Consider the following 19,925-nt stretch of genomic DNA (forward strand, 5'->3'; position numbering starts at 1 on the left):
AAAGAGTCTTTTATCAGCCTTTAAGTACAGGTTTTAACAAGAATACCTTTTCATAATAAGCATTCAAATAAGGGAAAGAAAGATACATCCCAAATTAGAAACGATCAGAGTAGTAGTTACGCTGTGAACTTTTAAACTTCATTAATTTTAATTAAAATTTGGAAGGCTCATTGGTTAAACTGTAATTGTACACAAGTATTAAAGTCCCTTTAACACGCAAAAAGTTTATAATAATTACATCCTGAAACAAAGTTTGCAGTAAATTTTGAGCAACTTCTTACAGAATACTTAAGTCTACAGTGACAGTCTCGCCTAATGAGTGTCCTCCAGTTTTCAGAGGTGAAATTTTAAAAAGCAAACAAATAAACCCTTAGCAAGATTTTATATTAGATCCTAGACTCTGCCTCTAGAAGTCAGTTCAAATTTGATATTAAAATGATATAAGAAAAAAAGATTACTCCTATTTATTCCACCACTCCAAATAACAATAATAACAATTTAGTGGGGAGAATCAAGAATAATATAAGATTTCATTTAGGATGTCTTGGTATGCCAGATAAGAGGATGAGTATTAAAAAATGTCACCTCTACAATTTGACAGAGCAAATGAGTAGTACTCTTGTTAGAATGGACTGTGATGGTAGATTTCAGAAGAGAACTAAACATTATATAACTAGATTTATTAAGAACTATATAGGAAAAAAACTCTCATTTCTTCTTATATTCTATCAGTACTTCAGGCCACTAAATGTGTGGGTTTTTTTCTCCACACTAAGCAACTCTGCAATTCTCTGTGGACACCAATTCGGTGTCCTATAATTCAATTCCATACTAACAGTATCTACCTGAAGTTAGTGTCAGATCCCACAAGTTAAGGGCTCAGTTTTGTGAGACTGCACCCACTTCAAATGCCAATCACAAGTCCCAGGTTATCTCTTGTAGTTCTGACTGGCCATAAATTGGATGTTCCTACAATCCCCTCTTGGGGTTCGATAATTTACTAGGATGGCTCATGGAACTCAGGGGAACTGTTTGCTTACTAAAGTACCAATTTATTATGAAAGGATACAACCCAGAACAGCCAGATGGAAGAGATGCATAGGGAAAGGTATGTGGGGAGGGGTATGGAGCAGTCACGACCTCTTTCAGGCACCACCCTCTCAGCACTTCCATGTGTTCAGTGACCCCCACACTTCTGAAATTTTCATGGAGGCTTCATCACATAGGCATGATGGATTATCCATTTCTCTGGAGAATGAAGGTAGGACTGATAGTTCCAAGCTTCTAATCATGGCTTGGTCTTTCTGGTGACCAGTCCCCATCCAGGAGCCCACCCAGGGTCACCTCATTAGAACAAAACTAGTTCCTATCACCAAAGAAATTTCAAGGGATTTAGGAGCTCTGTGTCAGACACCTATCACTTAGAAAATTAAAGGATTTTAGGAGATCTGTATCAGGAACTAGGGTCAAAGGCCAAACATTAGCAGGGACTGGGACAGAGACCAATATGTATATATATTTCATATTATTTCCAAGGAGAGTAAAGAGAAATCATAGTAGAGTGGAGAACAAGCCACTAAGAACTAGAAAACTTGCGTTTGGGTCTCTACTTTCCCTTTGACTCCATCACATCTGCTAAAGAACTTACTCTCCCAGGACCCTTTACCTTCAACTCAGTAGGAACTGAACAAAATACCTTAGGTTTCTTCTAGCTCTACAAATGCTATAATCCTATGACTCTGAATGTACCTCTCTACAATTAAAGATTAAAAACTTGGCACAGAGGTACAATAAAAGCTCCAACAAGAGCTAGCAATAATGCCTTTTATGTGAATATGGAAAAATAACAATCTTGTCAACAGATTCCTATTGGGAAGCTGAGGTCCAAACTGACTACTTACTCCCCTACAGCAATTTTTAAATAAATAAACATTAGACTAACTAAACTAAGAACTAATACAAATAACAGACCTAAACAGATGTAATAATATCTGTTTAATAATGTTTAATATATCTGTAATAATAATGTAATCAACTATAATTGCCTTATTTTACAAAATATAGAAGAAAAGGAAAACAAAATGAGACATTACATAGAAGTATAAGTGCTTTAGTTGGTCTTCCCTATGAGAACAAAAAGTTATAAAAGTAAAAGGAAGGAAAAGAAGAAAGGAATCAACATTTACTGAACATCTATTAAGTGTAAAGCAATTAGAAATCTTATATTCATTACATTGTTTAATTCTCATCATGATACTTTCTAAGAGTTAGATATTATTCTCATTTTACAGATGAAGAAACTGAGACTTTGAGAATTAAGTAATTTGTCCAAAGTCACACAGAAAATAGACAAGTTGGGTTTCAGGCCTAAGTTTGTTCTTTCAACTATAATAACCTGCCTTAAAACATTTTTCATTATAGTCTAAATTAATAAGTCTAATTTATCAAAATTGCCCTGAGTAAAACCTTTCTCATCTTTCTAATATGCATTACCCTTTCCAAGATATGCTTTCTCAAACATAATTCTTCTGAATCAGAGAGCCGACATGGAATCCTAGCTGACGAGCTTGCAAGAGCTTCCGCACTCCAGCATATGGAATTCCCGTATTCGTTGGCTTTAATGAAATAAGATCTAAGAGTTATACCATCATTCCAAGATTCTGCTCTATATCTTGTCTAAATTTAGTTTAAGCTCCTTCTCCCTGTTTGATATTTGGTCGTGGAAAGAAAATAAAGTGAAAAAGAGAGAGAGAGAAGTGAGAGAGCGGGGAAGATTTATTTTTAAATAAAAACATATCCACTGCTAGTATAGACTATATGTCAATGTCATCACCTCACCTTGGAACACGCAGGGTCTTGCACTCCCTTTATTCTAACCTATAAGTCATAATGTTGCAAAGAAGACTTCCTTCAGATTTCCTGCAGAGAACCGAAAAACTTGCTACCACAACTCAGCACAGCTACTTCTCTACACACTTCACCAAGCATAGAACCACAATTTCCAAGGAAGCTGTTATTTTAGACTGCATTTAGTAAAACCATAAATATATCACTTACTGATTTGGTTAAGTGAGAGACTGGAGGTAAAGTTGACAACGGTGTTACTGTAGCTTCAGGTGTTGTAAAAGGAGGTGCATTTGGTTGTGAAATTACAGGACCAGGAATCTTCACCCAGTAGGTTTTATACTTCTGAACAACCGTGACTCTGAAATAAGCACCAGGGAGATTAGACAGAATCCTGACTGCGGCCCATCATAATCGAATCAAACCTCTAGAAGGAAAAAAAGAAGGAATGATGTAGGGACACTTGACTTAATAGCACCTAACAGTGCTACTAATTATGTCTGAGGCAAGTCTCTGGAGACTCTTCCACACCATCGCTAAGTGAACTATCGCACTCGCACACACGCCTCCACTCTCACTGTCTCTCTCTCTTCTTTTCTCTTACTTATCTGTTTTGGGGCATTTTCATAATGTCAAACCCAGAGACTAAACTGCACAGATTTCTACTCTCTGACATATAAAGAATATACTACTACTCATTTTATAGTGCTCTGTTAAAAGGGCATAAGACATCCAAATTTCAGGACTGCTTTTTTTTTTAATATTCTCATACCAAGACAAGAACAAATCTAGAAAATCATTACCCCATACACCCTATAGATTAAATATTAATTGATGATTCTTATTAGTGTGAAGGCTATAATATAATACTTCATTCACTCAATAAATGTCTGTTAAGTACCTTTTAGGTGCCAGGTCTTGTGTTAGGTGCTGAGTATAGAATGGTAGAAAAAATAAACAAAGCAAGCAGAACAACTGCTTACATTACTAAGGTGGTATTACTATACCGAACTTCTCTTATATGGGTGCATGTCCAAAAGGGGTAAAAAACTACTTACACAGGGTGAGGAAAAATATTGCGTAGATGATAGAGGCTCTGTTCATCCCTCTGGCAACCAAATCAAAGTTGTGACAGAAATAAGGAGCAAGCAGCAAGGAAAAATCGCCTGGGATCTAGATGGACAAACCATACAACTAAGGAGAAATCCAAGAAAGCACCTTGCGAAGGCAAAAGGTAGGACAGGGCGAGGACATGGAGCTGCCCGGTCCCAAGCGGCTGAGTGAGACTGAGGTGGCGGCAGCGGCAGCGGCAGAAGCCCCTTAAAGGGGCCGCATCTGCCACCGAACTTTCACAGTGACAGACCTACTTGTTCTGAGCACCAGCACCGGGCTGGCTGCTCAGGGGCACCAGGGACTTACAGGGGAACACTGAGTTGTCAGAGTGAGGGCTAAGGTGAGACTCACTCTGTACAGAAGTGCTGGTGGTGTCCACCGTTCCTCTGTTGAGCCCTCCCCCATCCCAGTGTGTAGACACAGCGCCGCCATAGCTGTGATGTCATCAAACTGGATAACAGAGGTCACTCCACCCGGAGGATTCCTTGAAACTCCACCTACCCCAACTCAGGGCCCCAGCCAAGCCACATCCAGGTGTGTCCTCTCTTAGTCAGGTGTCGTTTGCTGAGCAGTGCTTAGATTCACACTGGAGGCAGCTGGCCTCAGTTTCTGGTGTGGCTTTTTGAGGCAACTATAAGCACAGCATTTGTGGATTGTTTGCTGAATCTCAACAGGTGGCCCCGGAGGGGCCGAGGCTTGGGCTAAGTTTGGCCTGCAGCTGAACCCCTCTCCAGTCTGTGCCACTGGACACCTACCACACAAAGCCACACTAATAAGACTGGGAGACTTAAGAGCTTTGCTTAGTACATAGAAACACACATGGAAAGGCAGCCAAAATGGAAAGACAAAGAAGCAGAAACCATATGAGAGAACATAACAGAGATCCAGATATAACGGAGTCAAGCAATCTAACAGATGCAGAGTTCAAAACACTGGTTATAAAGTTGCTCAGTGAACCTAGGGGAAGTATAGATAAACTCAGTGAGAACTTTAATAAAGAGATTTAAAAAAACATAAAAATAGAAATGGAAATTATAAAAGTGAACCAGTCAGAAATGAAGAACACATTATCTGAAATAAAGAGTATATTAGAGAGAATCAACACAGTAGATGAAGAAGAGGATTGAACCTCCAATCCTTGGGAAGCCAAGGACACCCAATCAGAATGGCAAGAAAGAAGAAGCCAAGACTATGACAATTTAAGGAGCCTATGAGACACTTTTAAAGGTAAAAATATCCATGTCATGGGGTACCTGAAGGAAAACAAGATGTTGAACAGCTATTTGAAGAAATAATGTTGGAAAACTTTCCTAACCTGGTGAAGGAAATAGACTAACAACTCTGGGAAGCTCAGAGAATCTCAAAAACCAAGAACTCAAAGAGGCCCACACCAAGACACATCATAATTAAAATGCCAAGGGTTAAATACAAAGAGAATCTTAAAAGCAGCAAGAGAAAAGCAGTTAGTTACCTACAATAGAGCACCCATAAGACTGGCAGCTGATTTCTCAAAAGAAACTGTGCAGGACAGAAAGAGCTTCTCAGAGAAAAATAAGCTAAAGGAATTTATCATCACCAAGCCAGGAAATGTTGGAGGGACTTCTTTAAAAAGAAAAAACATGTATCAAAAACAAGAATAAAGAATAGTAATAACTGCTTTCCTATCCACAAGTATCTCAAATGGAAAAGAATTAAGTGCTCCAACCAAAAGATAGAGTGGCTGAATGAATAAGAAAACAAGACCCCTACATATGCTGCCTACGAGAGACTCACTTCAGATAAAACACATACACAGACTAAAAGGAAGGGAATGGAAAAAGATATTGCCTTGATTGACCTATAGGGTATTGCACTGAATGAAATGGGTTGGATAGAGAAAGACAAATATCGCATGATTTCACATACATGTGGAATCTAAAGAACAAAATCAACAACAACAACAAAAGCAGAAATAAACTCATAGTTACAGAGAATATTTAAAGGGATACTAAATGGGAGGGGGGTAGGTGGGACAAAAAAAGGCAAAGAGATGTACAAAATGGATAGTTGCAGAATAGACATGGAAATGTAGAGTATAGCATGGGGAAGATGGTTAATAATGTTGTAATAAATATGTAAGGGGGAAGAGGGGTATTATATTTAGTGGAGTGATCACTTTGAGAGTTATGTGGATCTCTGATCACTATGCTATACAACTGAAACTGGTATATTATTGTATCTCAATATAATTGAAAAAAACTCATTGAATTGTACAATGTAAATGCAAGCAACTAATTGTCTATTATATTTCAATAAAGACAAAAAAATTATACAGACCATTACTGTTTTAATTATAAGTTACAACACTGTTAGCTCTTCTTTTTACTCACAGAAACCGTATGTGATTGGGGGCATCGTTTGGAGCTTTCCAGTACACTTTAATTTCTGTTTTTTTGTGTGGATTTGTGTGACTCACAGCTGATCCCTGAAATAAAATGGGAAAGAACTATTATTTAGTCACTCAGTAGCTCAGCATGGCTGGAACTACTATCATTTTGCAAAGCAATTTATTATCGCATGACCTTGGCATTCTGGTAAAGATTATTTTCTTTAGAACAGGGACTCACATACTTAATAAATGTATGTTGACTGGTTGATACCAGATTAGCAGCTAACTCTATGAATTAATTTAAATTAGAATCAGCAGAAACTGAAGACCTCAAGAGCGTTATGAATACTGGGTATTTTAATGCTACATAGACCTGCTCATCATTTCGCTTATACCATAAATTTATATTCCTTCCATTAATAGATGTAAATAGTATGCAGAAGATTCATCAAAAGAAAGAAATTCCTGCCTCCAAATATGTAGCATTGTACATCAGTCATTCCTTTCTCTTGATCAATCTTATTTCCCACTTTCATTCACTTGGCGAATTTCTACTCATTCTTTGTGGCTCGGCTTTGTGATCATCTCCTCCAAGAAGCTCTCTCTCAATTCCCTCCAGCCTGTGTGTGGCAGCCCCTCTATGCTTTCCACCCATCCTGTGCATGCTTCTAATCTAAGTCATCAGACTATTCTACTCATGTGTCTGTCCTATATCCATATGTTCTACCTGTGTGCCATATATCACATGTCCACATGTTTTATTTATGTGTAAGGGTATAATCACTTCAAGAAACAGAGTAGGTCTTGTTCATTACCATATCCCTGTACACAGGATAGTTCTTGATATAGCAAATGTTTATTGAATGAATGAATGAATGAATGAAAAAATTAGATTTCTGTCCCACTCTAGAACTCTATTTTCAATATTTACACCCTTCAAAATCAATATGCGTCAATATTATATAAAATATCAAAAGCTAAAAACTCTTCAAGCTCTTATCCTACCTTTCTTAAGATGCTGATATATAAAAATATATAATTTCCAGTAGTAAAATTAGGGGAAAGTTGGATCATTGTGAATCTATTCAGATGTCCATAGATAATATTGTTGTTTATCTTGCAAACACCACCCTGTAGTGAAGACCCATGGAAACTGACAGAAATCAGTTTCAAACTAAACACAAACCTGTATATCATCACAAGTCAGAAGCTGTGACACTCGACTGTCAATCAATTTGAAGAAGCCAATAGGAGGGCCACTCAGAGCATTAGCATCACGTGCTTCTAAGAGAAAGCCTTTAAATTCTGGCCCTGACAAAGTAACTAAGAAACAGACAAAAAGATAAGTTAAGAGATTTAGCGACATGCCAAAAGGAAACTTTAGAGGAGGCACAGAGTTAGAATCAGGTGTTCGTATACAAAACTACCCCAGGAGAGAAAACAGTAGAAATCATCCTACAGACATGGCTCTAAACTGTGTTCATAGGACATCTGCTCCATGGGATGGCGATAACCATTCCACCAGGGGTGTGGCGGAGGGGTGGGCGGGGGGAAAGGTAGTTAGGTAATGATCGGGGGGTAGTCCATTGGGCCAAATTAGTTTGGAAAATGATGGATGAGAAGTAATTACTTGTTTCTTTACTGCAAATCCCTCAGGACCTTTAACATCCTACTGTGCAGTATAAAACTCTGAAAGGTATATTATATATAACATACAGAGTATGTTTTTCATATACTCTTTTTGTTAGAGTATCTATTAATATTTTGCATTTCTAGAGTTGCAGAAAATAAGAATTTGTAAAATGCTACTATACATACACCTTTGTCGACCTACATTTTGTCAGGAAAGCATAAGAGATTACACTGTATTGAAAAAGGTAAGGGTATATTATATCTTAAACCAGATAAAATAAACTTTATTTTCCTTTTCTATTGAGTTAATAGTGTTGTTAATGAAGATATACTAAACAATGATTAAAAAAACATTTTAAATCCTGTTCTGCATGGGGGATGGATATGCTACTTAAGTAACATAGTCATTTGTAGTAAACGCAAAAATGGGAACTATAATATAATGGCATCTTATCAAAATAGGTGAAGATTTTTAACTGAAATTGTATAACTCTAATAATAATTTTAAAAATCAATTTACAGTAAAAGAATAAAATTCAAAACGTAAGCAGTTAACCACAGCACAGTACCTTTGATCTGATCTCCTGAGGTGAATGTCATCTGACTCACTGAAATGTTGTGAATCGGATCAGAGCGTGGAATGTGACCATGTTCAGGAATCATTTCATGGCAAGATGCCGTTACTCTTCCGTCGGGATAATTAGCCACAGAACTAATGTGTGACAGAAGTATGAAGGCACCAAGAGGAAATCCAGAAACTGCCATCTCAAAAAGAAGATTCAAAGCACATTATTTTCAGATATAATTAAAATAAAACATAAAAGTTTTCATACCACAAGACAATAATTCTAGAAAACCACTTGCTTTCAAATAATCAGCTAACTATATTCTCAAAAATATATAATAAAAAGAATGTGATATGTGAAGTTTGGCCTGGATTTGAATCTCAGCTCTATCAATTAGCAATTGTGAGATTTTAAGCAAATCTCCTTAAGCCCCCACATCTTTGCTTTAAAAATGAGGAAACTAAGACCTCCTTTCAAAGTCGTTTTATAAAATGAAGATACAGCTGAAAGTCTGACAAGATAACAAATATTAGTTTTCATTAGTATAATTAGGAAATAATAAACTAGTCCAATAAAAACAAAAGATTGTATTCCACTTCATCCTAGAAAGCTTAAAGAACAAATAAGAGATGTTTTTACTGAATCTAAATAACTTCACCTGAATAAGTCTCTGATATGACTTCTCCTAACTTCCTATTAAATTAATCCGGATGACAATGTGGATAAACTAATTTGCAACACTGAAAACCGAGGTTAACAGACAACCAATTGCAAGAGATAAAATTTACATAACCTATAACCCAGACACTTCTGAATTAAGAAAGCATGATTGTCAGCTCAAGCAATTTTCTTCCTCTCATCCAGGTTATCTGCCTCTTACCATGTGCCTAATGGGAAACCAGCTACTTTATGTCAGTCTCACCCTCTTCTAGTCCACAACCACCACTTCATTTCATGCATAAGCTCAAAACCTGCAAATCGTAGTATAAAACAAGGCTAGAGGTAAATGGGCAAGGACATGCTACACGGCAGTAAATAAAACAAGCACTGTAGACAGGCTGCTGATAGGAAAAGACCAAGAAGCAAGCAGCTCATTCTCCATAGAAATGGGGGTTTCCTGTGTGATAGATCTGGTGATGGACAAGATAAAAGCATCCTTATAATCACTAAAATAAATTATCCTCTTATGTCATATAAATTACAAACAAATCCTGACATTGTCGCAGAGCTAAACTACAGGAATTCCCACATAACTCTAGAAATTGTGCCGAGGGTACACACTTTAACCAGCCCTGCACCTCACACCAGGAGCTACACCAAGTAGACAGCGCAGGGTCCAACGGTACTGTATCCCTTTTTTTTTTTAACAAACACCAAAGCCAGAATTTTTCCCATCTAAGGATAAGCAAGAGGAACCAATGAAAAAGTCAAGCACTTTCAAAATATATATATATATATAGCATAAGAGAAGCACATAGACTCTGAGAAAAAGCATAATTTTAAAAATGGTTAATTACTATAGGAAACAGTACTTAAAGAAATAACTGCTAAAGAGTGAAGCCGTAGGAGGATTTTCTAACAAACATAGCTTCCCAGTCCTTTTGTAGACCTGGTTTTAGGACCAGGCAAGATTTAGTCACTGTAATGAAAATAGAGAACATCAAAGTCATAGTTTTAACCATGTGACAGTGACCAGGTTATTATGAAGATTAAATGCAGTAATGTGCCACTCATTTAAAGATGATACAGTAGGAAGAGTTAGTTCAGTTTAACAAATACTTATTTGGCACTGACTTCCTGTCAGGTGAGAGTGGGAACAAGACTTGATGTCTAGTCCCTGCTGAGCACTAAGGAGCTGATTAACACCAAGTCACTCAATCTCTGTCTCTGTTTCTTCATTTGCAAAATAGAGCAGGCCTACCTTTCAACCCTAACACTGTGATATTAGGAAAGCAAAGTGAAAGGCGTATTGGAAATTATTAGAGAACAAAATATAAGAAAGGAAAGGGAAGTGACTAAGACTTCACCACCTGTCATTCACTAGACACATATTACAAACAAGGTCAGAGAGGGAGGTAAACAATAGCAATTTCTTTGTTCTTGGTCGGATGCTGACTATCCAAGGTGAAGTTCTATTTTCATTACAGTGACTGATGATGATTTTGCAGTTGATGATTTCAGGAACAACCTTATTCCAAACTAATACATTAATTCATTAGCCAATTTATGCCAACAGTTTGCATAGCTATGAAAGAGAATAAGGAGTTATTCATGGAAACATTTAAACTAAAATTATAGAACATGGATAATGAGCTATGAGTTACAAGGTCATCCTTCAAGCACTGGAAAAAAACTCTCACCGATTTCCTATGACTTTTACAAGTTTCTATATTCACATTTTACCATGGGTACAAATATAGAGAATAGAACAAAGGACATTGTAATTTGCATTCTGTCATCCCAGGGCAAATATAGACCTACTGGTTCAAAAAATTAAGAGAGGTTATCCTGATTCTCTCAATGAAATATTCCCACATATGATGAAATTTATAGTTTTATTTCTTGCCTAAAAAACAGGCACTTAGTAAAAATGTATAATGACTGCTTATACCGTGTTCTATATACATCTCACACAAAGACTTAAAACAAATGTATTCTTTATTTTTTAAATAAAAAATCCTTGTACTTGGATGAATATGTAAGTATTGTTGTGATTATAGACCACAGAGGCAAGTGTTACTCAAGACAGTATATTCATTACTGCAAAGTAAAACTCAAATAAAATGAGAAGAATACAACTGAAAAATATTTAGATGTAAGAAAAAGCAGGATGTGTTAAGGAATTTTTAAATAAACTGGCCATTAAATGTCTTTTTTATTGTGGAACTCTAAGAACAGGTGAGAAAAATATAAAAGGAGGGAAAGCACAGCTTTAAAACCATATCAGATGAGTAAGCTAGCAAATAACTAATCGAATCTAGTTATATTGCATTAAAGCTGTAGCTCTTACTGCTAGTCATTTATTTTAAATTAAGGCATCAAAGAAGTTCTAAAGTTTACATACAACAAAAAATTGCGAGAACTCTGCCCAGTAACACCCACTCCATATCACCCAAGATGTGAGCGTAAGCGCACACTGAGTCTTAATTGATGCATAGCTATGAGGTAACAAGATTTTCTTAATATGAAGAATGAGCCACAAAAAGAGCAAAAACTTAACAAAAGAGATCACTATAAAATATCTACATAATTTGGAAAAGGATGTCTTTTGCTATATGTAGTGGGTTTATTTAATTTTTTTATCACACCCAAAGTAAGAAATATTTTTACATTATGACCCAACAAACACTTCAAGAAATATCATTTACCTCTACATGCTTGATAAACTCATGTATTTTCTATTTCTTCCTTTTTTTTAATGCTGGTTACATCCTACTGAATTGTCATTTCACAACTTACCAAAAGATCTTAATCTGCAGTTTAAAAAACATTACCTTACAGCAGCAGTCCTCAATCCTTTTGGCACCAGGGACCAGTGCCCCTATGAGAATCTAACGCCTGATGATCTGAGGTGGGGCTGAGGCGGTGATGCTAGCGCTGGGGAGCAGCTGCAAATATAGATAGCATTGGGAAGCAGCTGCAAACACAGATGAAGCTCCAGCTACTCACCTCCTGTGTGGCCTGGTTCCTAACAGACCACGCCCCAGTACAGGTCTGCGGCCTGGGGGCTGGGGACCCCTGCTTTATAGCATATATAGACCTTTAAGTTTCAGCTTTGAGTTAAGTTCTAAATTAGGAGGAGCGAAATTTCAGTAAAAAAGGAGAGTTCTCAGAACTAAAGAAGAAACAAACAAGCTAAGCAACAGGGAGGCTTTTGGAGATAGACGGTGGATTTAACAAATGGAAAATGTCTTATTCTTTCTTATTCCATCTGTGGGCCTAAACAAAACCTATTAATTTGACAAATAAATTAGTATTTTCATAGTGACCTTCTATATGAGAAAAAAAATTTTTATTAACCATAATATAAAAACACTGCAATTCCTAAAACACCTGAATGTCCTTTTCAAAATTTCCATCTACTACATTCTACAAACAATGCTTAAGGTAAATAATTACTTCTTACTGAATACTGTTTTCATTTTATTTTATTACTAGAATTACAATGGCATTATTTTCTTTTACTTTGTTACAAGTATAGAATATTTCAATTAATTTATGAGTTAAACATGCTTTTGCTTCTAGGCTTTTGGTCTAGAAATGGAACCACCATTTATAATATTGCTTCTATTGTGAAGAATAGAGTGAAAAGTAAAATGAAGTCACTATAATCAAGCTGCTAAATTATTAAAATCAAGTAGGTTGAGATATGAAGATATAATTCTATTCTTGTTTTAGCGAGCCTGGGAACTTAAACTGTTGAATTTTCCAGTCCTGCATCAATGCCCAAATATACATCAAACCTTCTGATCACCCCTAAAGAACTAATGAAAGAATGTGTAACTGTACGCGAACTTCCTTTCTTTAATGTCTTTTTTTTGTTTTCTGATTCAAGCTGGATTTGCCCAGATAATGGCACTGTGACTCACTTGCTTTTTTCAACCCTTCTCCTCTGTGTGCCTGCTCCTTCAATCATTAAGCTTTAGGACATAAGATTAACTGAGCCTCAGGTCTATAACCATGAGAATAATAAGTTTTGGTTGAACTTTAGACTAAGGATAACATCTTGGCTTTAGATGTGTTTCAACGTCCGGCCCGAGGCACAAGAATTCCACTGGCCAAAGAGCCATAGCTGATTCCAGAAAGGTACACAATAATCAATTACCTTATCCCTCTCCAGTCATCCAATCAGTAGCACCCATGACCTCAACTCCCTTAGTTTCTATGATTACTGATTTCTCCCTATATAATCTATACTCCCAAGACACCTGGGGAGCCAGGTGGTTGAGAGCAATAGTTCACCTGTATCTCTGGAACTTGCAACTCTCTAAATAAGTTTTACTTTTTTTTTGCTGCAAAACTTGCACGTGTCTCTTCTTTGGCTTAGGTATACATAGGCAAATGGACCCCTTTTTTGTCCCATTAACAAATGTTCACATATCTAGACCACCTGGCTTCTATTATCCAGACACCCAGTCATCCCAAGGATTATCATCTCAGCCCAATCCAGAGGCTAAGAATGCAGGACTGATTCTTCTCAAGAATGTACTTGTTACTATAAGAACCCTCAGCTTTTCTTTCTTCTTAAGAACACTCTGGGTATTGCCTAGTTGTGTTTATGGTTTGCAAACTCTAAGACCCTTAAATAAATATTTATAATTTATTTTTAACTGAAGACTCCTTCATGTACATTCAGTAAACAAATAGAAAATAAAAATTGAAATTCCAAGTTGAACTAGAAATGTATTTTTGGACAGCACATTTGTACGGTCAGCTTTTCAACTAAAATCTGAGGCAAATCTGGTGGGCTTTGCACTATAATCGGTATAATCAGAGGGACAGGTTAGAGGTGGAAATAGGTATTTACACACAGAGTAGCAAAATTAGGCAAAAAGAGTTTTAGAAAAATAGATAGAACCATAGAAGTATAAAGAGATTGATAAAGTCAAAAAAGTTAAGGCTAAACACAAAAGATATTCGGAAAGCAATAAAATTTCTATGACAAAAAGAATTACAGTTTTACTATAGAGTGGGAAAGTAGGGGGACATAATGTGGAGAAAAAGGAAAAGAAACAAACATTTGGTGAGAATCTGGTAGGTATTACATCTAATGTAATCCTTACAAGCAGATGTTACCTTCAGTTTAGAAATGAAGCTGAGGCCAGGGAATATACACTGATAGGTATATACTTTTAGGATTAGAACTTAGATCTAACACCAAAATTCATGTTCTTTTCACTCGACATCATTGCTCCCTTCTTGGAGAAAGAAGGATGTACAACATAAACAAGTCCAGCAAGGATCCAAATTTCATAATAAACTATGTGAGTGGGGGCATACTGTGAAGAGTTGAAATCTAAATTAGCCTAATTCAGAATGTTGAGTCCACTCTACAAGTCTGATAAGCAATGTAGAGATTTCTTTCACAGAACTGCTGAAAGAATGGGTGTAAAAACAACTAGTTCAATGTCTAAAAACACTAAGCTGTCAATAAATGGTAATTACCATTATTTATTATCACTACTAACTTTCCATATCACCAGTATGTGCTAATTTCATCTAAACACTATTGTGGTTGGACTAAGATTTTTATATATTTCTTTCATCTTCACTTAATTTGTTCTGAAATATTTCAGAAAATCTGCTCCCCTTCTTTCTAGTGAGTTAACTTTACTTTCCTAGAAAACTCCCACATCAAGAATTAGATTGACTTTGGTAGGTGAATCTCTAATTATAGAGAAATTGAAAAATAGGTCAGCATTTCCACTTGCCCGGATAAAAATGTTTCAGACTCCATTTTCGCAACAGGAAGCACAGGGAAATAACATTTTTTTAAATTGACAATTGAATTGTTGGGGCACAAAAATAATTTTCCTTATACCTTTTTAAGTTCTTCTAGCTAGACTAATAATCAAATTAACATGAGACATTAGCAGGAGAAAAACAAATTAAACCTCTTGTATATATGGGAGAGACCTAGGAACTCTCCAAAATTGAAAACCATCTCCTTAGGTACCACTTTCAGCTAAAGACAAAAGATGTTTTGGGTGGAGAGTCAGTTACGGGAGGTTACCAGGGAAAGCACCATAGATAAGGGTAAGATGGCTATGCAGATTTAGTCCCTGCCTTCTCCATCAATAGTGAAAGCAGACCTGGTACAGCGAAGGAGACACCTTTACAAATGGAGATGACCCTTATAAATGTAAAAGTCCTTTTATGAAAGGTGACATCAGCTTGATTTTCAGAGATTCTACCACGTCTGCTGTTTCTTACTGTTTCTGTTTGTTTTTGTCTTAATAAAGAAAACTTCTACCCCTCCTCTAAGGTCCAGTTAAAATACCATGAACTATTATTGTGTTCTATGAGACAGTGAACAATATGGACTTTGAAGCCACATAGACTTGGATTGAACCCAGCAGTCCCACCTTACCTTGGATAAATTATTTAACCTCACTAGGCCTTCGTTTTCTAGTTTTGTTAGAGACAATGCAACCAATATAAAGAGCTTTTGTGAAGATTAAATAACATCTATGAAACATCTAGCACAGTGCCCACCACAAAACAGGTCTTCCATTAAAATTGACTTAAAGTCTCGCCTAATTTCACCAATCCGATGCAATCACTCACTTCGCAGGAAGTCCATAAGTTTTGCTTTTTGCTAATAAAAAAAAAAAAAACTTTATCATGTTTTTCTTCTACAATTGGTAACGTGTCTTATGGCAAACTCCTGGAGGCAGCAAATGCATCCTACTCATCGCTCTCCTTTCACACTGACAAGCAGACAAGGTTGAAAACAGCACTGATACAATGGGAACTCCAGAGAATCTGACACGTGAATGGACAGGTGCAAAGGTACAACTAGCCAAAAAAAAATAAACATATTGGCTCATTAAACAATTCAGAAGAACTCATCCCTTTAAACAAAACCATCCTTTAAAAAGTTTAGCTCATTGTTTCCAATGAACCAACAGGTCCCAGTTTTCGTCTCCCACCTCTGCATTATCCAAGTACAATACCCCCATTTTCCTACATTTTTAATTCAGAGGAAAAAGAAAATATCTGAACTGAAAAGTTTAGCTGTGTAAAGAAATAGTCCTGATAACTCATTTACAAATTGAAAAATCTCCAATGCCCCTTGGGCAGCATGACAAGATGCAAAAAAATTAAGGGCAGAGGTAACACCTCGTCACCCCAGAGCCTCTCTGAAAATATAAAAGCACATCAGTGATGTAGGGTGGTGGAAGCTGAAATTTCTAGATTAAGAGACACTTTAAAAACCAAGTAAGGCTCTAAGTAACCTTCGTATAGATAATTATGCTATCAAGTTTAAATATAAAAAGGAGTTCCCATAGTTTAAAATTAACACACACGCGCGCACACACACACACACACACACACGCGCACACACACTGTACGTGAATAAAGTTACCGCCTTTCAGGATCCCAAACTAGTCTCTGTATATAATCACCCTTTCCTTGGGATTAACGCTCATTAGTCAAAGTCACAGGACACATTACTAAGCCAGCTTATTAGAGACACTCATTAGCTCAATACAAACTCTAGAACATAGTTCGTTAATAAAGCATCCATCCTGCATCGCCAACGGCCCCCAGCCAGCACAGGCGCCTGCTCTCAGGGCTGTCACCTAGCTGGATTCAATTTTTAAACACTTTGCAAAAAACTCTCACATGAAGACAGAAGGAGACACTTACCTTGAGAAGCAAAGCTGCCTAGCCAACTTCCTGTTTTGTTAACAGCTTGTATCACATTTCAGCAGCTGGGTGGAGCCAATTTATCCAGTAACCAGAGGAAACTTTTCCCAAACTAGGCTGCGTAACTTGATTTGCAAGACCTGTACTCCTTTCTGGATTCCATTTCTGGGAATTAAGCCTTCTGTTTTATGCAAAGGAACATTTTTTGCTAACTGATTGTTGTTTCAACAAGAAAACAATGTTTTTGTCTTTAACTATAAAATCATTTGAAAATACATACCTGTGCTATATAATGCTAAGTAAAGACAAAGAAAATAATAACCTACTTATGGTTAGGTATGTTTGCCAAATTTAGCAAATTCACTAAATTTAAGATGCCTGATTAAATGTGAATTTCTGATAATCGACCGATCATTTTTTAGTATAAGCATTGTCTTATGCAATATTTGGCGCATATTTATACTAAAAAATGATTCATTGTTTTTCTGAAATGCAAATTTACCTCGAGCGTCCTTTATTTTATCTGGCAACCCTCTCTAGGAAATGACAGTAAATAGCAAATTGTTTCAATTACCTGCAAAGGTGTAAAAGAATGAGTGCCTAGAACTGAAACCTTTGAAAGTATGAATGACATAAAGAAAAAAAATTATTTTGCAAAATTTACCCTGCAATTTAGGAGTTTTGGTTTTGTTGTGGTTTTTTTTAAGCCTTTAATCTTCTTTTTTTAGAAGGTTTTTTTTGTGAAGAAGAAGGAGGAAGAGGAGGAGGAGGTGAAGAAGAAGAAAGAAAAAAAAAGAGGAAGAAGAAATAGGGCTAGGAAAGGAAAATGTATCTGAGAATATTAAACACTCCACTTCAGTCTATGACTAACGTGTACAGTCTGGAAAACAGACTGTTACACATGCCATGACTTGTGATTACTAGTTAACAATCAACACTAGTAAATTCTCTAAAACCATTTTAAAAGGAGATAAGAGAGGGAAAAGACACCATCGCTGTAATCTTTTTCCTTAAGAACTAATTACAATTAACAAGAGCCCCTCTCTACAGGATTTCAGAGAGAGGCTTTAAATAAAGATGACCCAGAGCAGATTTTCTACTCTGGCTTGGAACGGGAATAAATTAAAACTAAGTTAGTTGATCTTCAGTAATACTATGTAAAGCCTCACTCAGATGGTGGCACAGCTTTCTGCAGTTATAATTAGATCCTTTCCAGGATTAGCCCCCGGTGAGTGGACACTTCATATGCCAAAAGCATGATAAAAAGTCCATAAAACAAATAATTCTCAGAAGACGTTATCATGATCTTTCATCCCACAGCACTCTTCAATGCTGTATCATGGAAAGAACTGAATGGTGAAGATTTAGCCCTATCCAAAACCACCCTTTCCGGGCTTAAAGTCTCCAGTTATAATTCTCTTTATCACTCCCTACCAGGCTCTTTCTTCATCAGCTACTTGTAGGCTGTCACAGAGAAAACCAAGTTGATTAAAATGTTCAGTGGATCTTGGACTCTGAGAAGTTGGCACTACCCTCCGAGATCCCACTCTCTTGCCTCTACTGTCCTCAAACTTTGTTTTCAGGACCCCGTTGCAACTCAAACATTATTGCGAACCTCAAAGAGATTTTTGTTTATCTGGGTGGTATATATCGATATCTATTGTATTAAAATTTAAAACACGAGTATTTAAATATTTATTCACAAATTCATTTTAAATGACAATGAACTCATTACATGTTAACATAATATTTTTATGTTGCTTTTATGATTGTTTTCAAAACCAAAAATTTAGATTTAGTGAGAAAAGTAGCATTGTTTATATTTTTGCAAGTCTTTTTACTGCCCGGATTAGTATATGACAGCTGAATTTTCATATCTGCTTCCTTATTCAATCTGCTGCGATATCATATAATGCATGTAGCCACTGAAAAACTCAACTGTATATCCATGGGAGAATGAAACTGAATATGGAAAATAAAGTATAGCAAGAACAATAATTACCCTCTATTGAGCACCTTGACCAAGATACATGTATTATCTTATCTAAGTCTCGCAACGACTCAAAGTAGAATTGACATTATATGGCTGAGAATGCTAAGGACGTGTGTGGCTCAGTAAATGGCCCAAAATCAGGCGGAGAAGAGTGGCAGACGTGTTTCTAAGACAGACCTGCTAACTCTACTATACACAACGTCACTGTCAGGTGAGGTCTCATAGACCAAACTTATAAACTTTCCTTTTCCATTATACTCAAAATTTCCTAAAACATTACATTCAAGTAGAATATCTTGAATTGAGCAGATCCTGCTTCAACTCAAGAAATCCAAACCCTCCATTATCTGTTAAGTGCCTCTAGTTTCTCATCAACCTAATTAGCCATCATACATTCTATCATATTAATCTTTCTAAAGTATAACTTACATCATGTAATTCTCCTGCTCAAAAAAATCTTCGCTTACTTGCTGCTTATTACTGAATGAATGTCCAGATTCCATAGACAGATGGTCAAATGAAATAATATCTGCAAAGCACAGCACATGGCACAAAAATAAGTATTTAATAAATGTTTTTTCTTTAGTTAAAAGAAAAAAAAACATTTTAATGATGGCTCTGTAAATTAATGGCCCCATCTTTCCAGTGCAATAAATAATAAATTGTTCCAAAATCATCCATAGACTTCTGACCAAACTCTACTCACTAAATTCATATTTTACATGTTCTCTGACATTACAGCATCATTCTCAGCATTAGATTCCTGGGAGCTACGTTCTTCACATTTTTTTCACTCACCAGTTCAAGGTCATTTCACATTATGCTCCCCTAAACACAGCCTATTCCTTAAATTACTCTACATAATGTGACTTCTCTATAATGACTGATCCTAAAATATATCTGCCCCTTTGCCCACACCCTTGGCCAGAGCTATCTGCATCTTCAGAAAAGTAACATTACTGAGATCCAGTTCTGACTTACCTAGATAAAATTAATCTCTTCAAAAATATTTTTATTTTCGCGTTTTGTTTTGTTT

The 19,925-nt window shown here is 36.4% G+C and overlaps 1 protein-coding gene across 2 annotated transcripts in view; it reads right to left on the reverse strand.

Moving 5' to 3' along the window:
• Nucleotides 1-16,964, reverse strand: part of FRRS1 (ferric chelate reductase 1) — a 40,880-nt gene extending 23,916 nt beyond the window's left edge. The window contains exons 1-5 of one of the 2 annotated variants that reach the window (XM_015595370.2): nt 16,897-16,964; nt 8,527-8,722; nt 7,512-7,648; nt 6,327-6,421; nt 3,058-3,205 (exon numbers count right to left, since the gene is read on the reverse strand). In XM_015595370.2, coding sequence (XP_015450856.1) covers nt 3,058-3,205; nt 6,327-6,421; nt 7,512-7,648; nt 8,527-8,722 — 576 coding nt within the window. In that variant the 5' untranslated portion in view covers nt 16,897-16,964. Of the gene's footprint in view, nt 1-3,057; nt 3,206-6,326; nt 6,422-7,511; nt 7,649-8,526; nt 8,723-12,017; nt 12,040-16,896 lie in introns of those variants that run through there. The other variant, XM_015595371.2, reaches the window with a different exon arrangement.
• Nucleotides 16,965-19,925: the final 2,961 nt, after the last annotated feature.

The sequence above is a fragment of the Pteropus alecto genome, unplaced genomic scaffold (genome assembly GCF_000325575.1).
Source record: "Pteropus alecto unplaced genomic scaffold, ASM32557v1 scaffold106, whole genome shotgun sequence".
NCBI lineage: Eukaryota > Metazoa > Chordata > Mammalia > Chiroptera > Pteropodidae > Pteropus > Pteropus alecto.